At 65.4% G+C, this 26,547-nt stretch overlaps 3 protein-coding genes across 10 annotated transcripts in view; 2 read left to right on the top strand and 1 right to left on the bottom strand.

The window, feature by feature from the left end:
• LOXL3 (lysyl oxidase like 3) overlaps positions 1–12,572 on the top strand; it is a 40,101-nt gene extending 27,529 nt beyond the window's left edge. For 3 of the 7 annotated variants that reach the window (XM_053255662.1, XM_053255665.1, XM_053255668.1), the window contains 13 exons: positions 1,038–1,249; positions 2,500–2,562; positions 4,058–4,117; positions 4,409–4,643; positions 4,882–5,062; positions 5,355–5,509; positions 9,009–9,182; positions 9,533–9,692; positions 10,158–10,401; positions 10,506–10,621; positions 10,827–10,963; positions 11,891–12,002; positions 12,098–12,572. In XM_053255662.1, coding sequence (XP_053111637.1) covers positions 1,038–1,249; positions 2,500–2,562; positions 4,058–4,117; positions 4,409–4,643; positions 4,882–5,062; positions 5,355–5,509; positions 9,009–9,182; positions 9,533–9,692; positions 10,158–10,401; positions 10,506–10,621; positions 10,827–10,963; positions 11,891–12,002; positions 12,098–12,171 — 1,923 coding nt within the window. In that variant the 3' untranslated portion in view covers positions 12,172–12,572. Of the gene's footprint in view, positions 1–1,037; positions 1,250–2,499; positions 2,563–2,778; positions 2,874–4,057; positions 4,118–4,408; positions 4,644–4,881; positions 5,063–5,354; positions 5,510–9,008; positions 9,183–9,532; positions 9,693–10,157; positions 10,402–10,505; positions 10,622–10,826; positions 10,964–11,890; positions 12,003–12,097 lie in introns of those variants that run through there. The other 4 variants (XM_053255663.1, XM_053255664.1, XM_053255667.1 and 1 more) reach the window with 4 other exon arrangements.
• A 1,244-nt stretch (positions 12,573–13,816) lies between these two features.
• On the bottom strand, positions 13,817–20,485 carry HTRA2 (HtrA serine peptidase 2). The gene is made up of 9 exons (XM_053253029.1): positions 20,109–20,485; positions 19,812–20,021; positions 16,217–16,421; positions 15,644–15,838; positions 15,458–15,490; positions 15,016–15,187; positions 14,755–14,824; positions 14,071–14,166; positions 13,817–13,982 (listed from the first exon to the last, which is right to left on the bottom strand). The coding sequence occupies exons 1-9, from the start codon at positions 20,483–20,485 to the stop codon at positions 13,817–13,819; spliced, it is 1,524 nt and encodes a 507-aa protein (XP_053109004.1).
• On the top strand, positions 20,321–26,547 carry AUP1 (AUP1 lipid droplet regulating VLDL assembly factor). Of its 2 annotated transcripts, none has more exons than XM_053257519.1 (12): positions 20,321–20,554; positions 21,773–21,910; positions 22,014–22,164; positions 23,228–23,415; positions 23,507–23,579; positions 23,742–23,815; positions 24,011–24,077; positions 24,218–24,323; positions 24,441–24,581; positions 25,714–25,871; positions 26,022–26,110; positions 26,236–26,547. In XM_053257519.1, exons 1-12 carry the CDS (start codon positions 20,484–20,486, stop codon positions 26,282–26,284), a joined length of 1,305 nt encoding a protein of 434 aa, XP_053113494.1. In that variant the 5' UTR covers positions 20,321–20,483; the 3' UTR covers positions 26,285–26,547. The 2 variants fall into 2 exon arrangements, with proteins under 2 accessions (XP_053113494.1, XP_053113492.1); XM_053257517.1 differs by having other exon boundaries at positions 20,331–20,554; positions 25,714–25,859.

Below are 26,547 nucleotides of genomic sequence, written 5' to 3' on the forward strand. Positions count from 1 at the left end.
TCGATTATTTTAAAACAGATCCAATCCACTCAAACCCTCTCCTCCCTCCAAAATTCAACCAGCATAAGTCTTCTCCCTCCCAAACCAAACTGTGTAGAACAGGAGCTGTGAACTTCTGGCCCCTGGGTAAGCCAATACATATGCAATACAGAAATCTCTAATATAATAATCTGTTATAAATCTCGAACTCAGAGAAGGCAGAGGTGCAGGCCTCGTTCCCACATCCACCCCATGGGCTGCTTGTGACCTGGCCTGCCCCCCCCCACTTGGGTTTGCACTTCTAGTCCCAAGCTTGGGTTGACTGCCCTTTGGGGGCTGAAGGCGCCCAAGAGTTCAGCTCCTTTTCCTTGTGGCAGGGGTCGGCACTCCAGTCCAAGGCCCTCGTCCCTGCTGTGGCCCCCAAATGCCTCCTCACTCTTCCTGCAGTGGCCACGGGGCTTCTCCTCTGTGGCGTTGGCCCAGCTGCCTGGAAGAGCCACGTTTCTCCACAGGGGACACAGCCCTGCTTGGTCCGTGGCCTCTGCTGTGTTGGCCGCTGAAGGCAACTCAGAGACCTTGCTGGGAAAGCATGGCTGCTTTTGCTGAAATATTACCGTAGTTATCGCCGCAGGAGTAGCTGAACTCACCTAAAATGGTTACACTTAAGCAGCTGGAAGGAACCGCTAGGGTGGGTCCTTCTGCAGCTGAAAGGCACCCCAGAAGGCAGTCCGTGGTGTGGCGGTTGTTCAGTCCCACTGGTGGATCTTCCAGCTGGCCCACATCAAGCCGTGGGCAGTGGGGTTGGGGAGGGGCAGCCGCTCAGTATCCCCCCCCCCCGCAGCGCGTTGCTCCTCCTTGCACCATCGGCAGCCTCTGCCACTTGCCGCTTTTCCGCAAGAGGTTCTCCAAGCAGTTCACAGAGAAACCAATCCCAGGGACCTTGCCTGGCAGAGTGGAAAAAGGCCTCCCGAGACACGAGGCCTTTCTCAGGGGGAGGGGCTGGACCCAGCCAGGCCGTGGTGGGGCTGAGCCTCCTGCCCCGCTCTTGCCTTCCCCAGACAGAGCAGAACCAGCTGGAGGAGTTCCGCCTGCGCCCCGTGGTGTCCCACGCCAAGCGGCCCCTGCCCGTGACGGAGGGCATCGTGGAGGTGCGCCACCGGGGCAGCTGGGCCCAGATCTGCGACGAGGGCTGGAGCAGCCGGAACAGCCGCGTGGTCTGCGGGATGCTGGGCTTCCCCGCCGAGAAGAAAGTCAACCGCAATTTCTATAAGTGAGTGCAGAGCTGGCTGGCCTGGCGGAGGGGCAGGGGGGGGCGGGCGGGGCGGGATGTCCCCCCCCCCGGTGCTGTGCTCCAGAGAACAGCCTTGCCGCTGACAGACGCTGGAAGCCCAGGAATCCAGGCAAGGAGGCCGGGCGGAAGGCTGCTCCGCACCCCCAGGACAGAGAGGGGTGCGCAGGCCTTCCAGCGTTGGCAAGGCCAAGCCTGCTGCCCTGAGAGAGACTGTGCCCCCATTCAGGGGCGTAACTAGCATCGGGCCAGGGGAGACAGTGGTCTGTCGTCCCCCCCGAGGCAAGTCACATGACTGCCCCCCCCAGCCGCGCACCCGCCCGGGCTTCCTTCCGTTGAATTCTTCCTCCAAAGTGGAGGTGAGTGTGAAGAGCTGGAGCTCCCAGAACAGCAGGTCTTTCCCGAGGACCATTCAGTGACTTGCATCGCCCACAATCCACAAAACCTTAAAAAAATAATGTAGGAGGAGAGTTCCCACTCTTCAGCCTCACTTAAGGTTTCTTTACTTCATGAGCTGAGCTTCAGTGGGGGGGGGCATTTTAAGATCTGGCCTCTGGGCCCCCTCCCACCGCGCTGCGCCCCTGCCCCCGTTGCCCTTGCTGGTGGCCCAGTGGCCACCGGCGGAGCCTGCGGAGGAGATTCCCGCGCCGCCCTGCCTTGAGTGTCAGTTCCAGCCACGGCACCGTCTCCTGGTCTGGCCGGCAAATCAGAGGACCTGTTTGCAGCCCCTCCGAGCCCCGGAGTGGTGGGGCTGCCCCCGTTTTGCCGCTCCTCTCGACGGGCCCAAGAGCGGAGGCCGGCCTTGACCTGCTGCAGCCGCCTCGGGCTTTGCCAAGGGTGCTTGTGCGTGCTGGGGGGGCAGCCCAGCCCAGCCCAGCCCCGGCGGAGAAGGGCTTCCGTCCGGGCAGCCTCGGCTTTGCAGCTGCTGCGGAGCGACAACTGCCCCCCCGTCCCCACGCTCAAGGAATAGTGGCCTCGGGGGGGGGTGATGGGAGTTGTAGTTCAGCAGCGGCTGGAGAGCCAGGGCGGCTTCTGGGAGCTTCCCCCCACCCTGACCGGCACCGCAGCGGCCGGGGGGGGGAGGCGGGCCGCTCAGTGGCCGAGCAGCCGGGCAGCCCCCTCGGCGGGGAGGGCTGCCAGCGGGGCCTGGCTGGCGCGCCACGCCCTCCCGGCCCCTTCGCCCTTCCCGGCAGGAGCTTGGCCTGAAGGGGCGGCTGACTTTCCTCCCGCAGGCGGTCCAAGCGGGCGGCCAAGGCGGCCAAGGGCCGGAGGAGGCCAGGACCCCGCCAGAGGAGGTAAAGGGGCCAGCAGGAGCCCGCTGGGTGCAGCCGCCCCTGGTGACCCCCGTGGCGCCTCCGAGTCTCCCTGGATGGAGCCGAGCCCTGCGGCGGGCGGGGCCATCCAGGCTGGATCCCGCCGCTGTGGATCCAGCCGCGCGGAAGGCATGCGCCCCATCCCCAAACTGGCCGGACGCCCCCCCCCACCCCCACCCCGGTGGGGCGGGGCTGCCCGGGGAGTTTGGAGGCATGAGGCCCATCCGGCGACTCGGGGCTCAGCCGACCTGCTTGGGGCTGGGCTTGCTGCTTGCACCCGCCGCCGGCTCTTGGTGGGTCTCGGGCTTCCCAGGCCGCCTCCCCCCACGGCAGGGGCTGAGGCTGCTGCCGGGCCCTGCAGAGGAGCCGTTCCTCCTGCCCACGAGCCGGGGGCTTTCTTGAGCCTCCGAAGAGACGCCCGCGCCTGTGAGCACACGGCCCGACTCTGCACAGGCTGGGCGGAGCAAAACGGCGACCCGGCGGCGGAGGGGGGGGGTGTCAGATGGGAAGGGGCGCGACCCTCCTTCCTCAGCCCCACCTGCAGCTCAGAGGAGCCGGCAGAAGGGCCGTCTGGATTTGGCCCCCCCCAGAGGCTGCCGTGTCTTCTGCCTTGCGCAGGGAAGCCGGAGCCCTGACTCACTCAGGCGCATTGGGCGGGGGGGGGGGGCGCGCACCTTGGCTAGCAGGCAGAAGTGGGCGGAGCCGGGCAGCCCAGGGAAGGTGCTGGTTGCCCGAGGCCATCTGACTGCCCCCTGGCCTGGTGCCAGCAGCAGCAGCAGCCTCTGGAACTCCCTCCCCCATGAGGAGGAGGAGGCGGACGGCTGGGGAGGTCGGCCCTGCTGCTCCCTCCTGGCACCTGGCCCTGGGGCCATCCAGTGGGGCAGCGCCTGGCAGATGGGGGCAGAGTGCGGCGGGGGGGGGGGGCAGGGGCCATGGGCAGAGATGGCTCTGGAAAGCCACAGGAAGAAGTGAGCCCGGCTCCCTCAGTCCCCCCAGCCCTGGACAGCCTACTCTGGCTGGCAGTGGCGCCTGAAAGCCCCAGGCAGGCAGCGGGGCTCCCCAGCCCTGCCCAGGCCCCCAGGACTGGCCCCGGGCCAGGGGCATGCCAGGCCAAGCAGGGCTTCTGCTGCCACCCAGCCCCGGCCCCTCCCTCCCTCCCTCCGTCCAGGCCAGCCATCCAGGGGGCCGGGGGGGGGGCTCCCAGCCAGGGTGGTGGAGGGCGGAGAGTGGGCCGGAGGGGCTGGGCCAGAGGGGCTGGGCCAGGCCCTCCGATGCTCTTCCCTCTCCTGTGGGAGACTTCTGCGCTCCGCCGGCAGCATGTGGCTGGGGGGGGGGCTTGCGTGAGGCCTGGCGGGCTGGAGATGGGCCTCCTGCTTGGGCTGTGCTGGCCGGGTCGTGGCGGGGGGGGGCTCCAATGCACAGGCAAGGCGGGGGGGGGGTGTCGGCTGCTGCTTGACGGGTGTCTCCTGTTTTCCAGGCCCAAGTCCCGGTCTGGCCCCCGGCCTAGGCGCAGGGAGGAGGTTAGGGGCCCCCAGAGGTAAAGAGGCTCCGCTGGCCCAGCCCCACTGGCGCTCAGCAGGTCTGGGGCCTGGCCGGAGCCCCGCACTTGGCAGCGTCTCCCGGGGAGGGGGAGGAGGAGGGGGAGTTGCCTGTGCAGCCGCCTCTCCCAAGCCCCTGGCAAGCAGCCGGGGGCCCCGGGCGGTGGCGGGGCTGCGTGTGGGCGCGCTTGCCGGAACGGGGCGGCCAGCCGTGGGTGTGCCGGGGCCGGCTGGCCAGCCGCTGGTGGGCCCGCTCCCCGCCCAGTGACGCCGGCCCTCCTTCCCGGCAGGCTGTGGGGGGCGCGCCAGCAGCTCAACGTCCGGCTGCACTCGGTGGCCTGTGCCGGCCCCGAGGTCCACCTCTCCTTGTGCTCCTGGGAGTTCTACAAGGGCAACGCCAGCGGGGCCTGCCGGGGCGGGATGCCCGCCGTGGTCAGCTGCCTGCCCGGACCCCTCTTTGCCCCCGGCGGCAGCGGCGGCGGCCTCCAGAAGAGGAAGCGGCAGCCCCAGCAGGCCCAGCAGCAGGTGAGGGAGGCGCTTCTCGCCGCGGGTCGGGGCGGGAGGGCGCTCTGGCCTGTGCGCAGGCAGGGCTGCTGCGCTGGCCCCTCCCGCCTGCCCTGCTTGGCCTCGGGGGGGGGTCGGTCTCCTTCCCTGCCCTCCCTGCAAGCCCAGGAGGGGCTGCGCTGCTGAGCTGCGCTCCCAGCCCCCGGCCAGCGGCAGCAGCCTCCCTCCCACCGGGCACCTCTCTGTGCGCCCCCCACAGCAGCGGGTCCGGCTGAAGGGCGGGGCCAAGCCCGGGGAAGGGCGGGTCGAGGTGCTGAAGGACGGCGTGTGGGGCACCGTCTGTGACGACCGCTGGGGCCTGGCGTCGGCCAGCGTGGTTTGCCGGGAGCTCGGCTTTGGCAGTGCCAAGGAGGCCCTGACGGGGGCACGCATGGGGCAAGGTGAGTGGGGCAGGGGCCCCGTGGGGTGCTGGCTGCCCAGGAGCAGCAGCCTCTTCTCCCCCGTGAGCTGAAGCGCCTCCCCCCAAGAAGGCGCCGGGTCCCCGATAGGGCCCTTGGACCCCACCCCCGCCGTGCTTGTCAGAGGGGGGCTGCTGGAGGTGTGGGGCTGGCCTGCCGCCCCTCCTGGCCCCAAGGCCTCGCACGAGACCCTGGCAAGCCCCACAGGCAGCGCTTCTGGCTGGGTCAGGGCGGAGGGGGCTGATCCCTCTCTCCCTCCCTCCCTCCCTGGCAGGCATGGGCCAGATCCACTTGAACGAAGTGCAGTGTCTGGGCTCCGAGAAGTCCCTGTGGAACTGCCCGTCCCGGAACATCACCCAAGAGGACTGCAAACACTCGGAGGATGCCGCGGTCCGCTGCAACGTCCCCTACATGGGCTACGAGACCAAGGTTAGCTGTGCAGGCGAGAAGCCCAGTGGCGGGGCTGGGACCCACCGCCTGCCCTCCCGAGACTGCGCAGAGGCCTTCACCGAGAGGGCCCTGCCCGGCGCTTGCCAGGCGCTTCTCTCCCCACCCCGTCCCAAAGTGTGTGTCTCTGTGGGTGCGTCCATCTGTCGGCTGCCTGTTTCCCTCCACAGGCGGCAGCCCCTCTGGTGTGGGGGGGGGGTGCCCAGAGGGGCAAAGAGGCTCCAGATCCCGGCCCCTCTTGGCCCAGCTGCGGAGGGATTCTGTGGCCAGCAGGGGGGAGAAGCCCAGAGGAAGCTGCCACCCCCCTGAGTCAGGCCCCGGGCCTTGCAGCTCAGGACTGCTGACACTGACTGGCAGCACCCGAGAGCTCAGTGGCCTAGGGGCACCCAGCTGGACAGACCGGCAAGAAGCGGGGCCGTGGGCCGGAGGGGCTCAGCCAGGCCACCCCAAGGCGCTTCAGTCTCGCGAGGGAGACATGTGCGCAGTGGCCCACCAGATCCTCGGGGGAGCCCACAGGCCAGAGTTGGCAGCGTCAGACTCCCGGCTCCTTCCCAGCCTGTCTGGAGATGCTGCCAGGCCTGGAGCCTGGGTGGGAGCTCCTCTTCCACTAATGGCCTTGTCCCCGGCAGCACTCACAGGTGGCCACTCATCCAAATGCAAACCAAGGTGGACCCTGCTTAGCAAAGGGGGCAATTCACGCTCATGGCCACAAGACCAGCTCTCCTCCAGCAGCCAGCCTGGGTTGTGAGGCTCCACCTGTGGGGAGCAGGCAGGGAGAGAGCAGGGCAGCATGACCACTGCACCCCTCTGGCCTCTGGAGCACGCCCCCCTTGCTGTGTGGGCTGGGCCCTGCTTTGTGCCAGCAGCGCCCCCAGCCATGCCTGCTCGGCCCGAGAGGCAGGGGCGAGGGAGCCTTGTGTGGGTGGAATGGGGCCACCTGCTGCTTGGGGGTGTCTGGGCCCAGGGCGGCAGGCCCTGCAGAAGCAGGCAGCTCTTCAACAGGTATGGTTCCCACACAAAGTTCCACACACCAGCACATTCAGCAGATGAGGAGGGAAGAGACCTTGGACTGAAGAGGATGGTCGAGTGGGTTGGAGGGGATGCTTCAGGCTGAGCCCCGAACCTCACCAAGGGCTGCAGCCAGCCAGCACTTGCCCTCCTTGACCCTCTAGTGGGGCTCTCTGGTGGATGCCTGGTGGGGTGCATTGGTGTGGAGAAAGTGGATGGAGAGAAAATCCTCTCCTTCTCCCATAACACTAGAACCAGGGCTCATCCCATGAAATGGGTTGCCAGGAAAGCTAGGACCAACCAACAGAAGTACTTTTTCACAGAACACATCATTGACTTGTGGAATTCTCTGCCACAAGAGAGGAGAGGAGAGCTGGTCTTGTGGTAGCAAGCATGACTTGTCCCCATAGCTACGCAGGGTCCGCCCTGGTTACATATGAATGGGAGACTAGAAGTGTGAGCCCTGCAAGAGATTCCCCTCAGGGGATGGAGCCGCTCTGGGAAGAGCCTCTGAAGGCCCCAAGTTCCCTCCCTGGCAGCAGCTCCAAGATGGGCTGAGAGAGATTCCTGCCTGCAACCTTGGAGGAGCCGCCGCCAGTCTGTGAAGACAATACTGAGCTAGATAGACTACCAAGGGCCTGACTCGGTAGAAGGCAGTTTCCTATGTTCCTAAGATGTGGTAACAGCCAACAACCTGGATGGCTTTAAGAGGGGTTTGGATAACTTCCTGGTGCAGAGGTCTATCATCGGCTACTGGTCGGAGGGCCACCTCCAGTTGCAGGGGAGTAACAGCAGGAGAGAGGACGTGCCCTCAGCTCCTGCCTGTATTGATTTATTTAACATTTATATCCCGCTCTTCCTCCGAGGAGCTCAGAGCAGTGTACAAGGTTATGTTTATCCTCACAACAACCCTGTGAGGTAGGTTAGGCTGAGAGATACACGACTGGCCAGAAGTCACCCAATAGGTTTCATAGTTGAATGAGGATTCAAACCCGGGTCTTCCTGGTCCTAGTCCAACCACTATGCCATGCAGCTGCAGGCTTCCAGTGGCATCTGGTGGGCCACTGTGTGAAACAGGATGTTGGACTAGATGGGCCTCCTTGGGGGGCCTGATCCAGCAGGGCTGCTCTTATTATTCACCCGAAGCCTCCAGGCCTGTCATGGAGGAGTGGCAACCTCGGCCAGGAGAAGGCGTCAGGCAGGCAGGAGGTGGCCATGGGCCCAGGGGCTTCCAGTGGGGAAGTGGGGAGGGGGGGGGCGCTTGGGAGAGTCAAGCGGATGTCTTGGGACATGGGCAGCAGTTGAGGAAGATGTCATAAGCACAGCCCTGCTGGGTCAGGCCCTGCAAGGAGGCCCAGCTGGTCCAGCCTCCTGTTTCCCACAGTGGCCCACCAGATGCCTCTGAGAAACCCACAGGCAGGCGTTGGAAGGGGCAGGCCCTCCCTCCTGCTGTGGCTCCCCTGCCACCGGGACTCAGAGGCATCCTGCCTCTTCTGTTCTTCCGTTGGTTGGTCCTAGATTTCCTGGCACTCAATTTCATGGGATGACCCCTGGTTCTAGTGTTCTATTTGTCGCCCACTCGCCCAGTTTGGAGAGATCCTTTGGGAGCTCCTCACAATCCCTTTCGGATTTCACTACCCGGAAGAGTTTGGTATCATCTGCAAATCTGGCCACCTCGCTGCTTACCCCTGTTTCTAGATCATTGATGAATACATTAAAAAGCACCGGTCCCAGGACAGATCCCTGGGGGACCCCCACTTCTTACTTCCCTCCATTGTGAAAATTCTCCATTTATCCCTACCCTCTTGTTTCCTGTCTTTCAACCAGTTAGCAATCCACACAGGTACTTGTCCCCTTATCCCATGACCGCTAAGTTTCCTCAGGAGTCTTTGATGAGGAACTTTGTCAAAAGCTTTTCAGAAGTCCAGGTAGACTATGTCAACTGGATCACCTTGATCCACACACGCGTTGACACCCTCAAAGAAGTCCAAAAGGTTGGTGAGGCCAGATTTCCCTTTGCGAAAGCCATGCTGGCTCACTCCCAGCAGGGCCTGTTCTTCTAGGTGCTTGACAATTTTATCCTTGAGGATGCTTTCCATCCACTTGCCTGGAACGGACTCCCGGATCGCCCCAGCATCCCATTTTGAAGATTGGTTTTGCATTGGCTCCTTTCCAGTCCTCCAGCACAGAGCCTGATTGCAGGGATAAGTGCTATATTTTAGCACGGAGGCCGGCTCCCGAGGTGGGAGGTGGGGTTGGGAAGTGCCAGGCAGGCCTTGTTCTACAGGCTGGAGGGGCCTGGTTGACTTTCCGGGTGCTTGTTGGGCAGCCTGTCCCCACCCCACTCTGGGAAAGAGAGGGAACTGCCAGCCACTCCCCAGCCCCAAATGGGGGGGGGGCCCAGATCCCCCCCCCACCTGCAGGCCACTCCTGTCTCCTGACTGAGCTCTCCCCCCTCCCCCTTTCTCCTCAGATCCGGCTAAGTGGGGGCCGCAGCCCTTTTGAGGGCCGGATTGAAGTGCTGCTGGGCCCGGGACGCAACGGCTCCCAGCGATGGGGCTTGGTTTGCGGAGACGGCTGGGGAACCCTGGAGGCCATGGTGGCCTGCCGCCAGCTGGGCCTGGGCTTTGCCAACCATGGCTTGCAAGTGGGTACTGGCGCTGGCCGGGGCTGCCTGTGGCTGCTTGGCCGCAGTCCTGGAGCCACCAACTGCACCCTGTGTCCAGGTGGCGGCACCCTCTCCCGGGGCGGGCGGGCTGCATGCTCACTTCCTGCAGAGCTTCTACCCAGATCCGCGCAGCCGGAGGTCGGGCTGCACTGGAGGGGCGCGTGGAGGTGGAGCGGGCTGGGCAGTGGGGCAGAGGGTGCAGCCGGGCGGGCTGTGCCATGCATGCTTTGCCTGCAGTGCCTGGCAAGTTGGGAGGGCAGGCCGGGATCTGCGGGGAAGCCCCACCCGGGGGGGGGGGCTGCCATGCCATGCTGTGCTGTCTCCCCAAGGAAACCTGGTACTGGGATGCCAGCAATGTGACCGAAATGGTGCTGAGCGGTGTGAAGTGCACCGGCCACGAGATGACGCTGAGCCACTGTGCTCACCACAGCACCGTCAGCTGCCGGAAGACGGGCACCCGGTTTGCCGCGGGCGTCATCTGCTCCGAGAGTGAGTGGGCTGCAGCCGGGCCCCGGGTGGGGTGGGGCTGGGAGGAGCCCTCCACTCCGGCTCCCCACTGACGCCCCGCACAGCCACGGGCCTGTTGCTCAGCCCCGGGTCAGCCAAGCGGGGGAGGAGGGATGGTGCTCGTGAAGCACCTAAGGGGGTCGTGGCCTCCGCCAGAGCCAGGGCAGAGGCTGGTGCTGTGGGCCCCCCTGATGCACGGGGCCCCCTCCTTGCTGTGGACCTTCTGGCTGCCCTGCTGGATCGGGCCCAAGGAGGCCTCTCGGTCCCGCATCCTGTGCCCCACCAGTATGGAGAGGCATCTTGCCTCTGCGGCTGGAGGTGGCTTCTAGCCTCGTGTCTCATGACACTGCCTGGTCTGCCCCACGCCTGCTGCCCCCCTGGGCCTCCAAGCACAGACTCCTGCCCCACCAACCTCTTGGCCTCCTGCCAACCCGCCTTCCTTTGCAGCGGCCTCCGACTTGCTGCTCCACGCCCCGCTGGTGCAAGAGACGGCGTACATCGAGGACCGCCCTCTGCACATGCTCTACTGTGCCGCAGAGGAGAACTGCCTGTCCAGCAGTGCCCAGAACGCCAACTGGCCCTACGGCCACCGGCGCCTCCTGCGCTTCTCCTCCCAGATCCACAACAACGGGCGAGCCGACTTCCGCCCCAAGGCCGGCCGGCACTCGTGGGTCTGGCACGAATGCCACGGGTAAGGAGTGGGCTGGGGGTGCCGCCTGTGCCCCTTCGCAGGGGAGGGCCGGGGGGCCTCCCAGGAGCCCCCCCCCCGCTCACGGCCCGGGCCCCTCCCCGCAGGCACTACCACAGCATGGACATCTTCACCCACTACGACCTCCTGACCCCCAACGGCACCAAGGTGGCCGAGGGGCACAAGGCCAGCTTCTGCCTGGAGGACACCGAGTGTGAGGAAGGTGAGGCGCCCCGCAGGCAGGAGGGGGCTCGTGCCCTGGCGCCGGGCCAGCCTTGCCCCGCACTTGGGCAGCCTGCTCGGAGGGCCCCTGGCTCCGGCCCCCGCCCTCCCTCCTCCTCCAGAGGGAGGCGGCCCTGCCCCGGGGGAGGGGGGCCTGGGGCCCCAGAGGCAGACGCTGACCCCCCCGCCCCACCCCTCCCCGGCAGAGGTGGGCAAGCGCTACGAGTGTGCCAACTTTGGGGAGCAGGGCATCACGGTGGGCTGCTGGGACCTCTACCGGCACGACATCGACTGCCAGTGGATCGACATCACCGACGTGAAGGCTGGCAACTACATCCTGCAGGTGAGCGGCGGGGGGGGGGGCGGCACGGGGGGGGCCGAGCAGGTCCGGGGGGGTGGAGCGGGCCCCAGAAGGGCGGCCTGCGGGGGGGGGGGAGGAAGGAAGGAAGGAATCGGCTTGGCTTGGCTCTGCCCACTGGCCTTCCCTGCAAGCTGGGGGGGGGGTCCCGGCCCCTGTGAAGGGCAGGGCTGGCCCATCCCTGGCCCCCACCCGTGAGACTCCAAAGGGCCTCCAGCCCTGCCCCGCCCCGCCCCGCCCCCAAGGCACTCCCCCCCCCCCAGCATCCTGCCCCCGGACCGGGTTTTAACGGGCTGAGGGGGAACCAGCAAGTCCACCCGGCTAGACATGCCAAGGCAGAAAGCCTGTCCCAGAGGGAGGGACCCCCTCCGAGGGCAAGAGATGGAGGGCACATGCCCAGGCGGGGGAGCAGAGGTGGGCTAGATACCATTCAGAGGCCAGCATGATGCATCCTGGAGAGAACCTCTCCACGTGGTCCTTGCGAAGCGTCGACACCCACCTGACGGCACTTCAACAATACACACACACACCCCACACCAGCAGCCGCCACTAGAAGACTGCTCCGCTCAGGACGGAGAGGGCCGGTTGCTCTCCTCCTGCTAAATAAAGAGCGAGCAGCACCACATTTTAAGAGGTGCCCCTCTGCTCAGTTGAGCAGGGGAAATATATTCGCAATGGGGCGGGGGGGGGGGGGGTTCCTAACTGGAGAAGTGGCTTGGAAGTGGAACTGTGTTTCTCTCCGTCAGCCGAGGGTTTCAAGGGGAGGCTGGAGCGCCCTTGGCTGCTCTGGCTGGCAGCCCCCCAGCACCCCCTCTTGGGGGCAGAGGGCCAGAATGCCGCCCCCCCCACAGGGGGGCCAAGGCAGGCCTCCCCACCAGCCGCCGGCTCACAGCACCCCCTTCCGCTGCCCAGGTGGTGATCAACCCCCGGCAGGAGGTGGCAGAGAGTGACTTCACCAACAACGCCATGAAGTGCAACTGCAAGTACGACGGGCACCGGATCTGGGTGCACAGCTGCCACATCGGTACCCACTGGGGGGTGGGGAGGCGGGGTGGGGTGGGGAGGGCCCTGGGGGGGCTGGGCTCGCTGACGCTGGCCCTTGGCTCCCCCCCCCCGCAGGCGATGCGCTCAGCGAGGAGGCCAACCGGCGCTTCGAACAGTACCCCGGACAGCTCAACAACCAGATCGTCTAGGCCAAGCCCGCCCGCCCGCTCCTGGGCACCCGAAGTCTCTGCCCCGGCTGGGGACGGCGCCGAGGACCCAAAGCAGAGAGGGGCCGGCCCAAAAGGCGCAGCCCCGGAGGAGGCCTCTGGGACGAAGGCGGCACCCCACACACCGCGGGGAGGGCGCCACTCCTTGGCCAGGCCCCCCCCCCGCTCCCCACTGCAGCACAGCTGGCCGGGGGGGGGCAGACTGCAGGCAGAAGACGCAGCCAATGCCGGGGGAAGCCGGCCCAGCCTGACCGGGGGGGGGCGGCAGAGGGCAGAGGCTGCCCCCCAAGTGCACTACCGCCTCCACACAGCTGGCTTTCCCTCTGGTGCTCAGCCAATGCCCAGGGCGTGTCCTCGGGGGGGGGGGGTGGGGGGCAGGGACCAGGTCGGAGCTCTATATAAAGGTTTCATTTCTTTAGTCCAAACTTGGCTCCCCAGTGATTGTGTGTCGGGGGGGGGGGGGCGGGGACCAGGCCTCGGAAACAGGAGAGCCCCCCCTCCGCCCACGGATTACGGCAGCGCTCTGCACCCCAAGCAGGACGTGGCCCTGGCCTGGCCTCGCCCCACTCCCCAAGGAAGGGTGGCCCCTGCCACCCCGCTGGGCTCCCCTCCCTCCCTCCCTCCCTCCCCCCCCTCCGCTGGCGCCAGGAAGAAAGCAGCATTGAGGTCTGTCCAAAGGAGGCATGTGGGGAATGCTGCCCCGCCCTGCGGTTGGGGGGACGCCCCCCAGGTGAAAGAGAGGCTTGTCCGGGCGAGGGACAGAGAGGGCCTCTCCCTCAAGGGCAACCACCCCCGCCACCCCCCTGATGCTGCCGCTGCCACTGGGACAAGGCGTCCAGGCCAGCCTCCGGGCAGCGGCCCCTCCGCACCGGAGAGGAGCAAGAGGCCGGAGGGCGCCACTCCCGAGCCGGTCTCTGCCGCCTGGGAGCCTCCCCGTCCCGTCCCGCGTCCCCCCCCCCACGGCCGCTGCACTGGATTGGCAGGGCTCTGTGCGTGGCATTCGGGAAAGACGCAAGGAGAGGCGGTGGTGGCTGCGGCACACAGCCCCCCCCCTGCCCCCCAAGAGCCAGAGCAGCTCGAGACACCCCAGAAGAGGCCAGGCAGTTCCCCTCGGCACCGTTTTATTGCAGGCAGATTCCAGAACTGGAGGCTTCGGGGGTCCCGGAGAAGAAGCCCCCCTCGGGTCCGTCCCTGCAGACAGGCCCAGTCCCGGGCTGGCCGGCCCTTCACTATCAAGCCCACCGGGGGGGGGGGAAGCGGCCTCCCTGCCAACCCCCACTGCCCCCCCCCGCAGCCCAGTCTCCAGCTCCATTTCCGAGCGGCCGCCTCTCCCGCCTCCCTCCCAGCGGCTGGGCAAGAAGCACCAGGTGCAACACCCCCCCCCCCCGCACCGGGCCCTGCCCAGGTTCCCAAACACCTGGCGTGCTGTCCCCAAAGCCCTTGGGCCCAGGAAGGCTCTGCCCCCAGCACCGGCCCCTTCCACTTCCTGACAGCGCAGGATCGGGCTCCCTCCCGCGGAGGAGGAACCCAGCCGGCCCTTCCGAGGTGTCCAGCGCAAGAGTCCGTCACTCCGGGAGCGGAAGAGGCTCCCTTCTCTCCCTGGGGCGGGGAGGGCCGGGCCCAGCGCCTACTCGGTGGCCTCCGGGGTGATGGTCAGCAGCAGGGCCTCGTAGCCGCGCCGCACCAGCAGCGCCAGGTGGGGCTGGGTCCGCACCGCCTCGTAGACGTCTTCCGCCCGCCGGGAGGCCTGCCCGTTGATTTCCGTCACCACGTCGCCTGCCTTGAGTCCCGCCCTGGGGGGAGAGCCGCACAAGGAGGGGTGGGGGGAGGCAGGGGGAGGCGCCCTCCGCCCGGGGTGGGGGGGGGAGAGGCAAAGCTTACTGGTGAGCCGGGGAGCCGATGATCACCTTGTGGATGAGGACGCCATGAGACACATCGGGGAAGGCCGGGTCTCTCCCCTTCAGCTCAGAGAGGATGCTGCGGGGGGGCGGGGGGGGCGAGAAGAGGAGGGTTAGGGTTAGGGTTAGGGCACGTGCCCCCTCTGGGCAGCTCTTGCACTCGGGCAGTTTGGGGCAGGGCTCGGGGAGCTCGCAGCAGGGAGCCGGGCAGGGCCCTCCTTGGCCAGGCTCTGCTGCTGCTGCTGCCCCTCCTCAAGGTCCCTCCACTGACACAGGCTGGGCCCACGCGAGTGGCTGGGCAAGGGCCACAGGGCCAGACGCTTGCCTACAGCCGGGCCACGCAAGCAGCAAGGCAGCCCCCGGCCAACTCTTCTGGCCACTTTGGCCCCACAGGCTGAAGCCCAGCCATCCCCTCGAACTGACACTCAGGATCCGCTGCCAGGAAGAGAGCACTTCAAGGCCAGGGCAGGCCCAAGGAACCCCACCCCACCCCACCCCACGGGGCCCTCGAGATCCGCTTGAGAGCAGGGCAAGGCCGCCTGGAGGTGGGTACTGGGCTTCCCCGACAGCCCTTGGCCCCAAGACGATCCACTGGTCCCAGGAGGGGGGTGCCTGCCCCACACCCTCCGGCCTGGAGAGGGTCAGTGGCTGCCCTTCAGGCTCCTACCTGGGCGTCAGGGTCAGCATCATCACCCCGATGTAGCGACGCTTCCCTTCTGGGCTGCTGAACCAAGAACCTGCGACAGCGGGGGAGGAAACTCTCAGGAGGGGAGCTTCGAAAAGAGCTCCCCCCGCAAAGAGGGGCTTCACCGGCAAAAGGGCCCGATCACAAAGAGGGCCGCGTGTGGCCCTTTGGGTGGGTGGGGGAGCTTGGCTTGCCTCCCTTGCCTCAGCATCTCCCCTGCCCCAGGCAGGCAGGCAGACTCACCCGCGCGCTTCTCCTCCTGCTCCAGGAAGGCCCGCAGGCGGTCAGAGGGGATGGCAAAGGAGATGCCCGGCGTCACCTTCATGGTGTTCACCCCAATCACCTCCCCGTCCTGGAAGACAACACAGCCACTGAGGCCGCTGCTGTTGGGCAAGCAAAGGAGGGCGCCCTCTAGCTGCCCCAGAGAGCAAGGTCGGGGGGGGGGGGACAGGAGGAGGGTGGGCGCTAGCCAAGGCCCCGGAGCAGGCAACGCCCCTTGCCCTTGCGGCTAACGGGTGGAGGGCAGTCGCCCACATCCACGGGACCACTGGTCCAGTTGAGCCCCAATGGGAGGCTACCAGCCCTGCCAGTCTGCTCCCCCACCCCGATGGCCACAATCAGCAAGACCAAGGCCCCCAGGCCCCCCCCCGAAGCGGCCACAGGTCCGCCTCATGCACACACTTACTAGGTTGACGAGGGGCCCCCCGGAGTTGCCAAACTGCAGAGAGGGAGGGAGGGAGGGAGAGGAGCGTCAGGGGGGGCCTCACAAGGGCCCGGCGGCCCCTCTGGGCCTCTCCCCCCACGGCTCGTGAGCCGGAGAGGCAGGAGGCGAGGGTGCCGCCACCCCCCCCCGCCCGCCCAGCGGCCTTACGTCAATCGCAGCATCTGTCTGGATGTACTCCATGTCCGAAGCGGCCAGGCCCAGCTCCCGGCCCCCGCGCTGGGCTGAGCTGACGATGCCGGACGTGATCGTGTTCTGCAGGGCAAAGGGGCTGCCCATGGCCACCACAAACTCCCCTTGGCGCACCTCGGAGGAGCGGCCCAGGGGCAGCGTGGGCAGCGGGTGCTGGAGGGAGGCAGAGAGAGGCCCCTGTGGGTGGCAGGGTTGCGGGAAGGCACCCGCTGCCTCCCCAGGCCGGACTCCTGGCCGCTCACCTCCACCCGACCCCCCCACCCAGGAGCCCAGCGGCACGCTCACCCCCACGCCCTCCAGGGCCACCTGACCCAGTCTTCCCTGTCTGCTCACACAGTGCGTGACGCCCACTCAGTTCGTCTCAGATCCTGCTCTGGTCGAACCAGGAAGGCCCCCTTCCGAATGCACACGGTGCGCACACACAGACACACTGCCTGGAGCCGGCCACCCAGAACAGCATGCACTCCGCACACGGAAGGAAACAAGGAAGGAGGAGACGGGCCACAACCAAGCCGTGCTGCTGCCATGCACCTTGGGGCTGATCTTGATGGTGGCAATGTCTGCCACCTGGTCCACCTGGCGCACCACCGCGTCATAGAGCTCCCCGCTGGCCAGCCGCACCCGCACCCGCCTCCGGTTGGCCACCACGTGGGCGTTGGTCACAATCAGCCCGTCCGCAGACACCACGAAGCCGGAGCCGTTGGAGATGGGCACCTCCCGCCCGGAAAAGGGGTGTCTAGTGGGGGTGGGGTGGGGTGGAAAGAAGATCACAGTAGCAGTTTGTCCTAACAAGCCGGGGTATGGATGTGCAACCTGATCACACATCAATTCAGGTCAAATCGGGGGCGATTAGATATTCTGCCCTGAAACAAAACGCCCTGAAAACAAAGGACCAGATTCGGGGTAGAACAGAATCACCCACGATTTGACCCGAATCGATTCAGATGTCATTTTGAGACCCGATTGGCTGGGAAAACAGATCTCAAAATGGTGCTTCTTTCCAGGGAGAGCTAGTCTACCAATTGGGATCAGCGGGTAGACCAGCTCTCCAAGGTGGGCTGATGTCCACTCCATCCCAAGGGAAATCCAGAGCGGAGGGTTGGTCCACCTGCCGATCCCAATGGGTAGACCAGCTCTCCCCAGAAAACCAGGAGAGCTGGTCACAAGAACATGGAGGCCCATCTAGTCCAGCACCCTGTTTCACACCATGGCCCACCAGATGCCTGTAGGGAGGCCTACAGGCATAAGGTGAAGGCACGCTCTCTCTCTTGCTGTTGCTCCCCTGCACCTGGTATTGGGAGGCACTGTGCCTCTGACAAAGAATTCCATAAATTATTTATGTGTTGTGTGAAAAAGTACTTCCTTTTGTCAGTCCTAAATTTCCCAACCTTCAGTTGCATAGGATGGCCCCTCCTTCAAGTGTTGAGAGAGAGGGACAAAAATTTCCCTTTTTCCACTCTCTCTAAAGGTAAAGTTGTGTCATTCAGTCCAGTGTCTGACTCCTGGCGCCCACAGAGCCCTGGGGTTGTCTTTGGTAGAATACAGGAGGGGCTGACCATGGCCATCTCCCACGCAGTACGAGAGGATGCCTTTCAGCATCTTCCTATATTGCTGCTGCCAAATATAGGCATTTTCCATAGTCTGGGGAAAATACCACTCTCTCTGCTCCATGCATAATTCTATACACCTCGGTCATATGTCTCCCCACAGTCACCTCCTTTACAAACTAAAAAGCCCCAGGTGGTGTAGCCTTATAAGGAAGGTGCTCCAGGCCCCTGATTATCTTGGTTGCCCTCTTCTGCACCTTTTCCAGTTCTACCACGTCCTTTTTTAGATGTGGTGATCAGAACTATATGCAGTACTCCAGGTGTGGGCACACCACAGAATTGTATAAGAGCATTATAATATTGGCATATTTATGTTCAGTTTTTATTTTCACCTATACGCCAAGTTCCAGGTGAGTGACTCAGCTTGTGGGTGGGGTCACATTCCTGAGGTGACTGAGTTTGCCAACAGACCCTCAAGACAAGACTCAGACCAGAGGAGCTTTGCTTACAGAAGTCTGCAAACAGATATTGAAGGAATTTTAGTGGGGGTCTGGCAGGGAACTCAGTGGGGAGGCACACAAGCAGTCCCCCTTCATCACAGAGGAGACACGCAGCCCAAGTGAACAAGCCCTATATATTCTGAACAGCCAATCAAACCAGTTGTGAAGGTTGAATGCCAGCAGGGGAGGGAGTGTTTCCTAGTGTATTGCATGTGTGACTATTTACCTGAGGGACAGAAGTCCTGGGTGTGCACTCGGTGCACAGAGATCTTGGCTCTCAGCGAACACATTTGTTCCCTCAAAGCCAAAATGGCTGACCTGAAGCTCAGTGAAGCAGAATGGTGTGTCGATGTGATAGAAGCAACCTCAGGGATGTGATAGAAGCATCCCACTCCCAGGCAGACAGCACGTCTGCTGTCATGGAGAATGAAGGTCTCAAGGAAGGAAGATATCGGTCCGAGGAAGATGGAAGGACTCCCTTAGAAGGACCCCATCACACCGGGGATACTCCTCCAGGGGGTGGGGCCTCCTAGTAGTGGGTGATAGAGATGTGCACAAAACCGGTTTGCCCGGTTTGGTTTGAATTTGAACCAGGTTCGAACCAGGATGGGGTGGTTCGGTTTTGGTTTTGCTCGAACGCCTCTGGTTTGGTTCGAATTCGAACTGGCTTGAACTGGTTTGAACCTCCAAAGGTGGGTGGGATGGTAGCTGGCACCCATGGGGTACCTGCCACCCAAACCCCAAAGCAATCCGACACTCATACAATTTTTTATGAATTTTTGAAATTTATTTTTATTTTTTTCTCATAGGGTATAATAGGACTCGAACCAGCCCATTATTCCCTATTGTGGAGCACCCATGGGTGCCAACAACCACCCAAACCCCGAAGCAATTGGACACCCCTATATAATAATATTCTTAATTATTTTTCTCATAGGGTATAATGGGACCCGAACCAGCCCATCATCCCCTATTGTGGAGAACCTAGGGGCACAAAAGTGGGGTGAGTGGTAGGCACCCAGGAGTGCCTACCACCCAAAAACCCCCAAGGCAATCGGACACTCCTCTCCTCCGATTATTGGTGAATTTTATAAGTATTTTTGAACTCCTCGTAGGGAATAATGAGGATTGCAGCAAATATATAGCTTCATGTGGGGGTGGGTGGGGGAGGGGTGTCCTAGAGTGGAGTGTGGTGGGTGGTAGTTCCCAAGGTGGGCAAGGAAGCTATCAGAATTATTTGAAAGGAATTGGGCAAAGGGCTGATTTTTAAGTGATTTTTGAAGTTTATGTGTCTAAGGTTAGCAAATGAGAGTGGATTCATGGTTGGTCATTGAAAATCTTATATACTACCAAAGAACCTACACTCAGAACACTTCAGACACAACACAACCCAGTATCCCAAGGGTTAGCAGCCCATGAGAGTGGCTGGAAGCCTGGCTCTGGGCCACCCCAGCACCCCCCCAGGGCAGTTAACGGGGCTGCTGAAACCTCCATTCTTCCCTATGGAGAAAAACCTTAAAGCCACTTGTGGGGGGGCTGGGGGGTCCCAGAGTGAGTGGTGGTCTAGTGCACGGAGGGTGCCAACCACCCCACAGGTTGATTATGGGTTGTGCGAAAAAGTACTTCCGTTTGTCCTAAATTTCCTAGCAATTTCATGGGATGACCCCTAGTTCTAGTGTTAGGTGAGAACACCTGCGTTTTAATTTATTCATCAATGATCTAGAAGCCCGAGTAAGCAGCGAGGTGGCCCGATTTGCAGAGGATACCAAACTCTTCCGGGCAGTGAAACGGATTGTGAGCAGCTCCAGAAGGATCTCTCCAGACTGGGCGAGTGGGCGACAAAGTGGCAAATGCGGTTCAATGTGGGCAAGTGTCAAGTGGTGCCCATTGGGACGAAAAACCCCAACTTCCAGGATACGCTGATGGGATCCGAGCTGGTGGGGGCGCCGCCCCATAACCCCCCGCCACAGCCAGGGGTGATGGGAGGGGGGCAGGCCAAGGTCTGCAGGGGGGTCAGTGGGGGGGGTCTCCTCCTCCTCCTCCTCCTCCTCCCCCCCCCCGCCCCGGCCCGCCCCTCACCTGCCCAGGATCTCCACGTAGACCAGGGCCGGCGCCGTCCGCTCCACCACGTCGGCGATGAAGTTGTAGGTGGCCCGCGGGGAGCCCCGGCCGGGGTCGGAGAGGGGCGGGGAGGCGGGCACGGCGGCCAGCAGGCCCGGCAGGCCCAGGCCCCGCAGCGGCGGCAGCGGCCCCCCCGCCCGGCCCTCCCCGCGCCGCCGCCGCCGCCGCCTCCCCTCCGGCAGCAGCAGCAGCAGCAGCAGCCCCGCCGCCCCGCCGGTTGCTGCCGCCGCTGCCAGGCCCCATCGGGAGGCGGGCTGCTGCTGCTGCTGCGGCTGTCCCCGGCCATGGGAGCAGCCCCGCGACGCCGCCGCCGCCGCCGCCGCCGCCTGAGCGCCTCCGCGGCTGCAGGTCCCGCGCCCGGCCAGGGCCGCCCCGCGGAGAGCCAGCCGGGCCGCCACGGCCGCCGCCATCTGCCTCCGCCGGCCGCGGGCACGCCGGGAAACGTAGTCCTGCTGCCGCGACGACGCTTCCGGGGCCCGCCGCGGCGGTGACGCACTTCCTGTCCCTGGGCAGGAGGCGGGGCCAAGATGGCGGCTGCAGCAGCTCTGCGGGCCTCGGCCGGGCCTGGCTCCTGAGGCGCCCCCGGAGCAGGCGGGCTCCACTTCGCCGCCGCCGCCCAGCAGGCCGGGCATGGATCCCTCCGCCGCCCCCTCCCCCGCCGCGGCCCCCGTCGGCTCCGACCGCCTCTTCGACTCGCACCGGTGAGTCCCCAGAAAGCGGGCGGGCGGAGGGGGGGGGGTCCTCGGTTGCCTCCGCCTCCTCCTGCCCCGCCCGGGCCCCGCGGAAGGGCCCCGCTGCTCGCGCTCGTCCTCCTCCGCCCGTCCCCGCGCTGACGAGAGCGGCGCTTCCTGAAAGCGGGCGCCCAGCTCGACCTGACGGATGGGCGGGCCGCCTGCAGGCAGCGGTGGGTTGGCGGAGCGCGAGGAGCCGCAGCAGCGGGGTCGTCTCCCTGGGCGGCCCCCCCCCCGCGCCCCCCCTCCCTCCTGCCGGCTCCCCTGAGCAGAAGAAGCAGGCCGGGGCTCGGCGTGGCGGGCAGGAGAGCTTGCTGGGGGGTGCAGCCCTGCCTGGTCCGCGGAGGGGGAGGAGGAGGAGGAGGGGGGGGGGGGTCCTCCATGGGGGCTGCCTTGATCCCGCTGACACTCTCGCGGGTGGCTCCCATTTGGGCCCAGTAGTGCCGGTTATCAGGAACGCAGTTTCGAAACTGCCAACCTTGGAACGGTGGGCTCAGATCGGCGTAAAACCGAGTAGAAACGGGGCCAAGTGGCCACCTGCCTTCTCTAGATCTATTTCTCCTGGGTGTGCCCGTCGCTAATCCCATGCCTGGCCGCTCTTGCAAGACTAGCGGCGGGACACAGAGAAAACTTGCCCGCCTGGTGAGGAGGAGGAGGAGGCGGCAGCGGCAGGAGGGGCTGGCCAGGCCGTCAGAGGCCCAGCTAGTATGCCCTTAATAGACCTTTAAATCTGTGCTCATCCCTAGCCCCACCTCAGTGTTAATGAGAGTCACGCTGCCTGCAGACTGGCCATTCATCAGGTAAAGCTGTGTGGTTAACTGGCCTGCAGGCAGCGCAGCTTGGTGGGGAGGGAGGGGGCAGGGGAGCAAACAGAGCTCCAGGAAGCGGAGGCAGTTGTGTCTCCTTTGCCCCCCCCCTCCCACCGCAAGTGGACTGCTGCCTGCTCTCCTCCTCCTCCTCCTCCTCCTCCCGCTCCCTCATAGAGGGCAGATCTGTCAAGGCTACTGGTCTGCTGGCTGCAGGCCGTCTCCAGCCTCAGAGGCAAGATGCTGCGCCGTAGCAGTTGCAGGGGAGCAGCAGGCGGAGAGAGGGCCGGCCCCCAGCTCTGGCCTGGGGGCTACGGTGGGGAACGGGATGCTGGGCTGGAGGGGCCTTCCTGGGCCTGATGCAGCAGGGCTCTTGACGCAGGCTGCCAAGCGACGGGCTGCTGCTGCTGGCCCTGCTGCTCTACGCTCCGGTGGGGCTGTGCCTGCTGCTGCTGCGGCTCTTCATCGGACTCCATGTCTTCCTGGTGAGCTGCGCCCTGCCTGACAGCGTCCTCCGCAGGTGAGGCCCGGGGGGGGGGGAGAGAGGGTGGGGGGGAGGGGGGGTTGCCGGCGCCCTGGGGCTGCTGCCACCCTGGCCACCGCTGACCCCCGTCCTCCGGCAGGTTCATCGTGCGGGTGATGTGCTCGGTGCTGGGCCTCTGGGTGAGGCAGAGCGACCCCCGCCAGCGCAGCCTCCGCGCCCGCGTCTATGTCGCCAACCACATCACGCCCTTCGACCACAACGTGATCAACCTGCTGACCTCCTGCCACACGGTGAGCGGCCTGGAGGGGCGGCCCTCCTCCCTTGGAGCTCCTCAGCGCAAGACGCCGAACTGGGTCCCTTTGCGTTTCCAGTGCCTGGCCGGTAACCCGATCCTGGACGCTGACTCCGTCCTGAAAGCGGGATCGATTGCGCCAGAGGCTGGGTTTCTCTGCCTTCGCTGTTCTGTCAGCTGCTTCGGGCACCTGTAGCCGCCTTGACCCTTGGCCTTTGGATGGAGGCGCCAGGCGCAGTTTGGGTCTCACCCCGACCCCCAGCAGGGCCCAGGGGTGGGAGGGGGGACTCCCTCCTTCTCGGGCGCCTTCTCCTTCCTGCTGGCATCAGGAGTTGGCTGTGCAGCATCTCGGTGGTCTCTAGAACCAGGTCATGAAGTCGGGTGGTTCCAGCAGCCCCTGCGTTGGGCGGAAAGAAGCCGTCTGGGTCTGCATTTGGCACTTCCTCGGCTGGAATCGTCCCCGAGTGGCTTGCCGCAGAGGTCGCGGGCCACGTCCCGTTCAGACTGCAGGCCTGTGGGCTGGCTGGGGAAGAAGGCCATCCGCTGCCACACCGTGCCTGGGGTTGGGCCGTAGCAGGACAGACTCCTGGCCTTGGCTTCCCCTTGGGCCGCGTTGACCTGGCACAAGTTAGCTTCAGGGCCTCACTGCCCACCCGCAAGGCAGGTGGGCTTCTTAGGCAGGCAGTGGGCAGGGACCAGGAGCCCCGCCGTGCAGGGCCTGCCGGATGCCCCCTCGTGCCCATCCGTTGCCTGCCAGAGCCAGGAGGAGGAGGGGGGGAGAGCAGCCCCCCCCCCGCCGCTGTGCCTGCTCACTGCTTGGCTGAGGCGCCTCTGCCAGGTTCCGAGGCACTGAGGCCAGTTGGCCGAGCCCTGCTTTGCATGGCAGCTGCAAGTCCTTGGAAGAGCCAGCCGGGGAGGGGCACGGAGCCTGTCCCGGCTGTGGGGGCGGGAGACGCTCCTCCGGCTGGCCAGATGCTGCCCCGGCAGCCGGGCGGGGTTGGGGCCGGGGTGTGGCGGGAGGCCTGCTGACCTCCCTCCTCCTCCTCCTCCTCCTCCGCCAGCCCGTGCTGAACGGCAGCTCCGGCTTCATCTGCTGGTCCCGAGGGTTCCTGGAGCTGGGGGCCGCGGGGAGCCGGGCGGAGCTCCTGGAGTCCCTGAAGGCGTATTCCTCCCAGGGGGGCCACCCCCCGCTCCTCCTCTTCCCTGAGGAGACCACCACCAATGGCCGGGTCGGCCTCCTGCGCTTCAGGTGAGACCGGGCGGGCCGGGGGGGGCCCTGTCCCTGAGCCCGGGAGCTGCTTCTCTTCCTGACCCGGCTCCCCCTCCTCCTCCTCCTCCAGCTCGTGGCCCTTCTCGGTCCTGGACACGGTTCAGCCAGTGGCCCTTCAAGTCCAGAGGCCCTTCCTGGCCGTGGTGAGTGCTGGGTGTGGCGTGGGGGCCCTGGGCTGGGGGGCTGCTGTGTGTGTGGGGGGGGTGAGGGCTGCTGCCTCCCCCCTGCCCCGCCCGGTCTCAGAGTGGGCTTTGTGCCCTCCTCCTTCTCTCTCTTTCCCTCCCCCCCCCGCCCCACCCCCCAAGAGCGTCGCCGAAGCTTCCTGGGTCACGGAGTTGCTCTGGACTTTCTTTGTCCCCTTCACGGTCTACCAAGTAAGGTACTCATCATCACCATCATCAGCAGCATCATCATCATCTCTGCTTCTTTCTGGCAGGGAGGCGGGCAGGCGGAGGCTTGGCCTTCCTGGAGGGCGGAGCCCGGCCCCCGGCTGGGAGGGAGCAGGGGGGCCCGCTTGGGTGCTCTGCCCCCCCCCCCGTTCTCAGCTGGGCTCTCTCCCCCCACTCCCCCTCAGGTGGCTCCCTTCGGTCTGCAGACCAGCTGAGGAGGCCCGTGAGGATTTTGCGCTGCGGGTTCAGGAGGTGAGGAGAGGGGCCTCTCGGGCTGGGGGGGGGGGTCGGGCTGGCCTCACAGGACCAGGCAGGAGCTGTGTCTTGTGGGGGGGTGTCTTTGCCTGCCTGCCTGGGGTGCTGGAACCTGCCGCTGCGTCTCCCCCTTGCAGCTGCTGGCCTTGGAGCTGGGGCTGGCGTCCACCCGACTCACGGCTGCCGACAAAGCCGAGCACCTGAAGCGCCTGCGCCACCACCCCCCGGCCCCCCACACCCCAGGTGAGCAGGGACTCCCAGGTGGATGTGTGCGGCCTTCCCTCCCCCGGGGGTGGGGCAGGGCAGGGCAGGGGCGGCAGCCGGGAGGGGGCCGAGGCCGTTCTGACTGCTCTCTCTCAGCCCCCAGCCAGCCCTCAGGGGCCCGGCCACGAGCTGCCCCCAGCCTGGCCTCTGCCGAGGACGTGCGCTTGATGGGCCTGGCCCAACACGTCAAGGAGGTGCTGCCCCACATGCCCCTGGAGGCCATCCACAAGGACCTGGGTGAGCGCGGGCGAGAGCAGCTGCGGGCGGGTGGCTTCCCGGGCGGGGGGGGGCGGTGTCCCTGGGCAAGGGGGGAGGCTTGCAATGCAGCCCAGCGGAGTTGGCTCCTCAGCATCTCCCCAGCAGGAGGCTAGCCAGAGCTCCCCCAAGGCCTGAAAGGGCTCGCCTTGTTTGGGGCTTGTCTTCGTGGCTCTGTCCGTGGGGCAGGTTTTCATAGCGGTTCAGTTTGGACCTCCAGGAAGATCGTACGGCCGAGTGGTGGGGATCGCAGGGACCCCTTGGCCAGTCCCAGGGAGGAGTCGTCGTGCACTTTCTCCCCACATGCGCGGCCAGAGCACTCTGCGGAGTGGGTTCTAAAGCTTTTCACTTTTCGTTTTGAGTGTCTTGAGGAGCGGGGGCGTGTTTGTGTGAGCAGTCGCTGAGCCCTTTAAACCCTCTGACCAACGCTTCAGAAGCGGCTTCAAGCAGCCCACCAGGCCACCCTGGGTTTTGAGCAGGCCTCTTTGAACCGTGCAGGATGGCTGTGTTCCTTCTGCTGGTCCAAGACCGGAATAAGGATATCGATGACTGACTTGGGTGGGCCTGGGGAGAGCAACTGCAGTTGGCCGTGCAGACCGAGGGGCGCCTCTCTGCGCCGTGAGGCTGGTCTTCTGCCTGCCCCCCCCCGCCCCCCCCCGGTGAAGTCTGTACCATTCTCACGCTCCCGTGGCTTGAATGGGGAGCAGTGCCAGGGGGCTGGGGGAGAGGGGGCTGCTGTCGCTCAGAGGCAGAGCAAGGGCTTGCATGCAGCAGGGCCCCGGGGGAGAGCGGAAGGAAGCGCCTGGGAGAGGACGGCCACTGCCAGGCCGTGGAGTCATTCTGAGCGAGATGGACCAATGGTCTGACTCGGCATGAAGCAGCTTCCTCTCTCCCTGTGAGTAACACCCGGGGTCTGTCAAGCTCCATCTGGTCTCCACTTCCTGGCCCCCGTTTTCCAGGATTTCGGACAGAGAGGGGTCTTTCTCAGTCCTGCCGCGAGATCCAATGCACGTGTGCTACCGTGGTCCTTCCCTTGGAGGCGGCCTGCTTTGGGTCAGGAGGCGGCCACGTCGGTTCTGCCCCGCCCTTCTGAGGGCCCGCCTCTTTCTCTCAGCTCAGACGAACTGTGTGGACGCCACCATTGCCAATCTGCTGGAGGGGCGGGTTCCCTTCACGCCCAGCGAAGCGGAGGGCGAGGACGCCTCGCTTGCACCAGATGCCTCCCCAGCGCAGCAGCCCACCACCTCGTCCCAAGCCGCGGTATGTGCAGAGGTGAGAGGGGGCAAGGGGGAGGGAAGGGGGACGTGGCGGGACCAGGGGGAGGCTGGGTGCCTCCCGCAGACTTCTGGGGAACCAGCCCAGAGCTGTGCCTTTGGGGGCCCATCGCCAGGCCTCACGAGGGCCCCTCCTCTTGGCACGCAGGTCCCCGTGAAGGTCTTTGCCAGGTCCTCGGAGGCAAGACACCTCTCCCTCCAGGAGCGCAAGCGGGCACTCTATGACCAGGCCAGGAGGTGAGGCCTGCTGGGCAGAGCCCGGCAGCTGGGACCGGGGCGGCTCCCACAAGACCCCTCCCCTCCTGCAGGGAAGCAGCGCGGCTCTCTGGGGCTGAGGGAGGCCTCTTTTTCTGGTTTCACAGAAGGTACGCAGAGAAATACGGGAAGCCCCAATGCGAAGGGAGCCGCTGACCGGCTCATGTTTCTTCCTGGACTTCTGGGGCGGACGGCGATGGATCTGGACGTGGGTCACTGCTGTGACGGGGCTGTGTGGGCCTGGCAGTGTGTCTCTTGCTGCCTGGGGGCAGAGCCACGTGCCCCCTTTGCCGGGCAAGACGATGGCTGCGCCCGGGCCCAGAGCGGGGGCCGCAGCCGCCCGGGCTCCCCACCACAGGGCCAGGACTCTGCACTGCCCTGCAGCAAAGACAGGCCCGGAGTCTGCGTCAGAGGGGGGG

The sequence above is a fragment of the Hemicordylus capensis genome, chromosome 5 (genome assembly GCF_027244095.1).
Source record: "Hemicordylus capensis ecotype Gifberg chromosome 5, rHemCap1.1.pri, whole genome shotgun sequence".
Lineage (NCBI taxonomy): Eukaryota > Metazoa > Chordata > Lepidosauria > Squamata > Cordylidae > Hemicordylus > Hemicordylus capensis.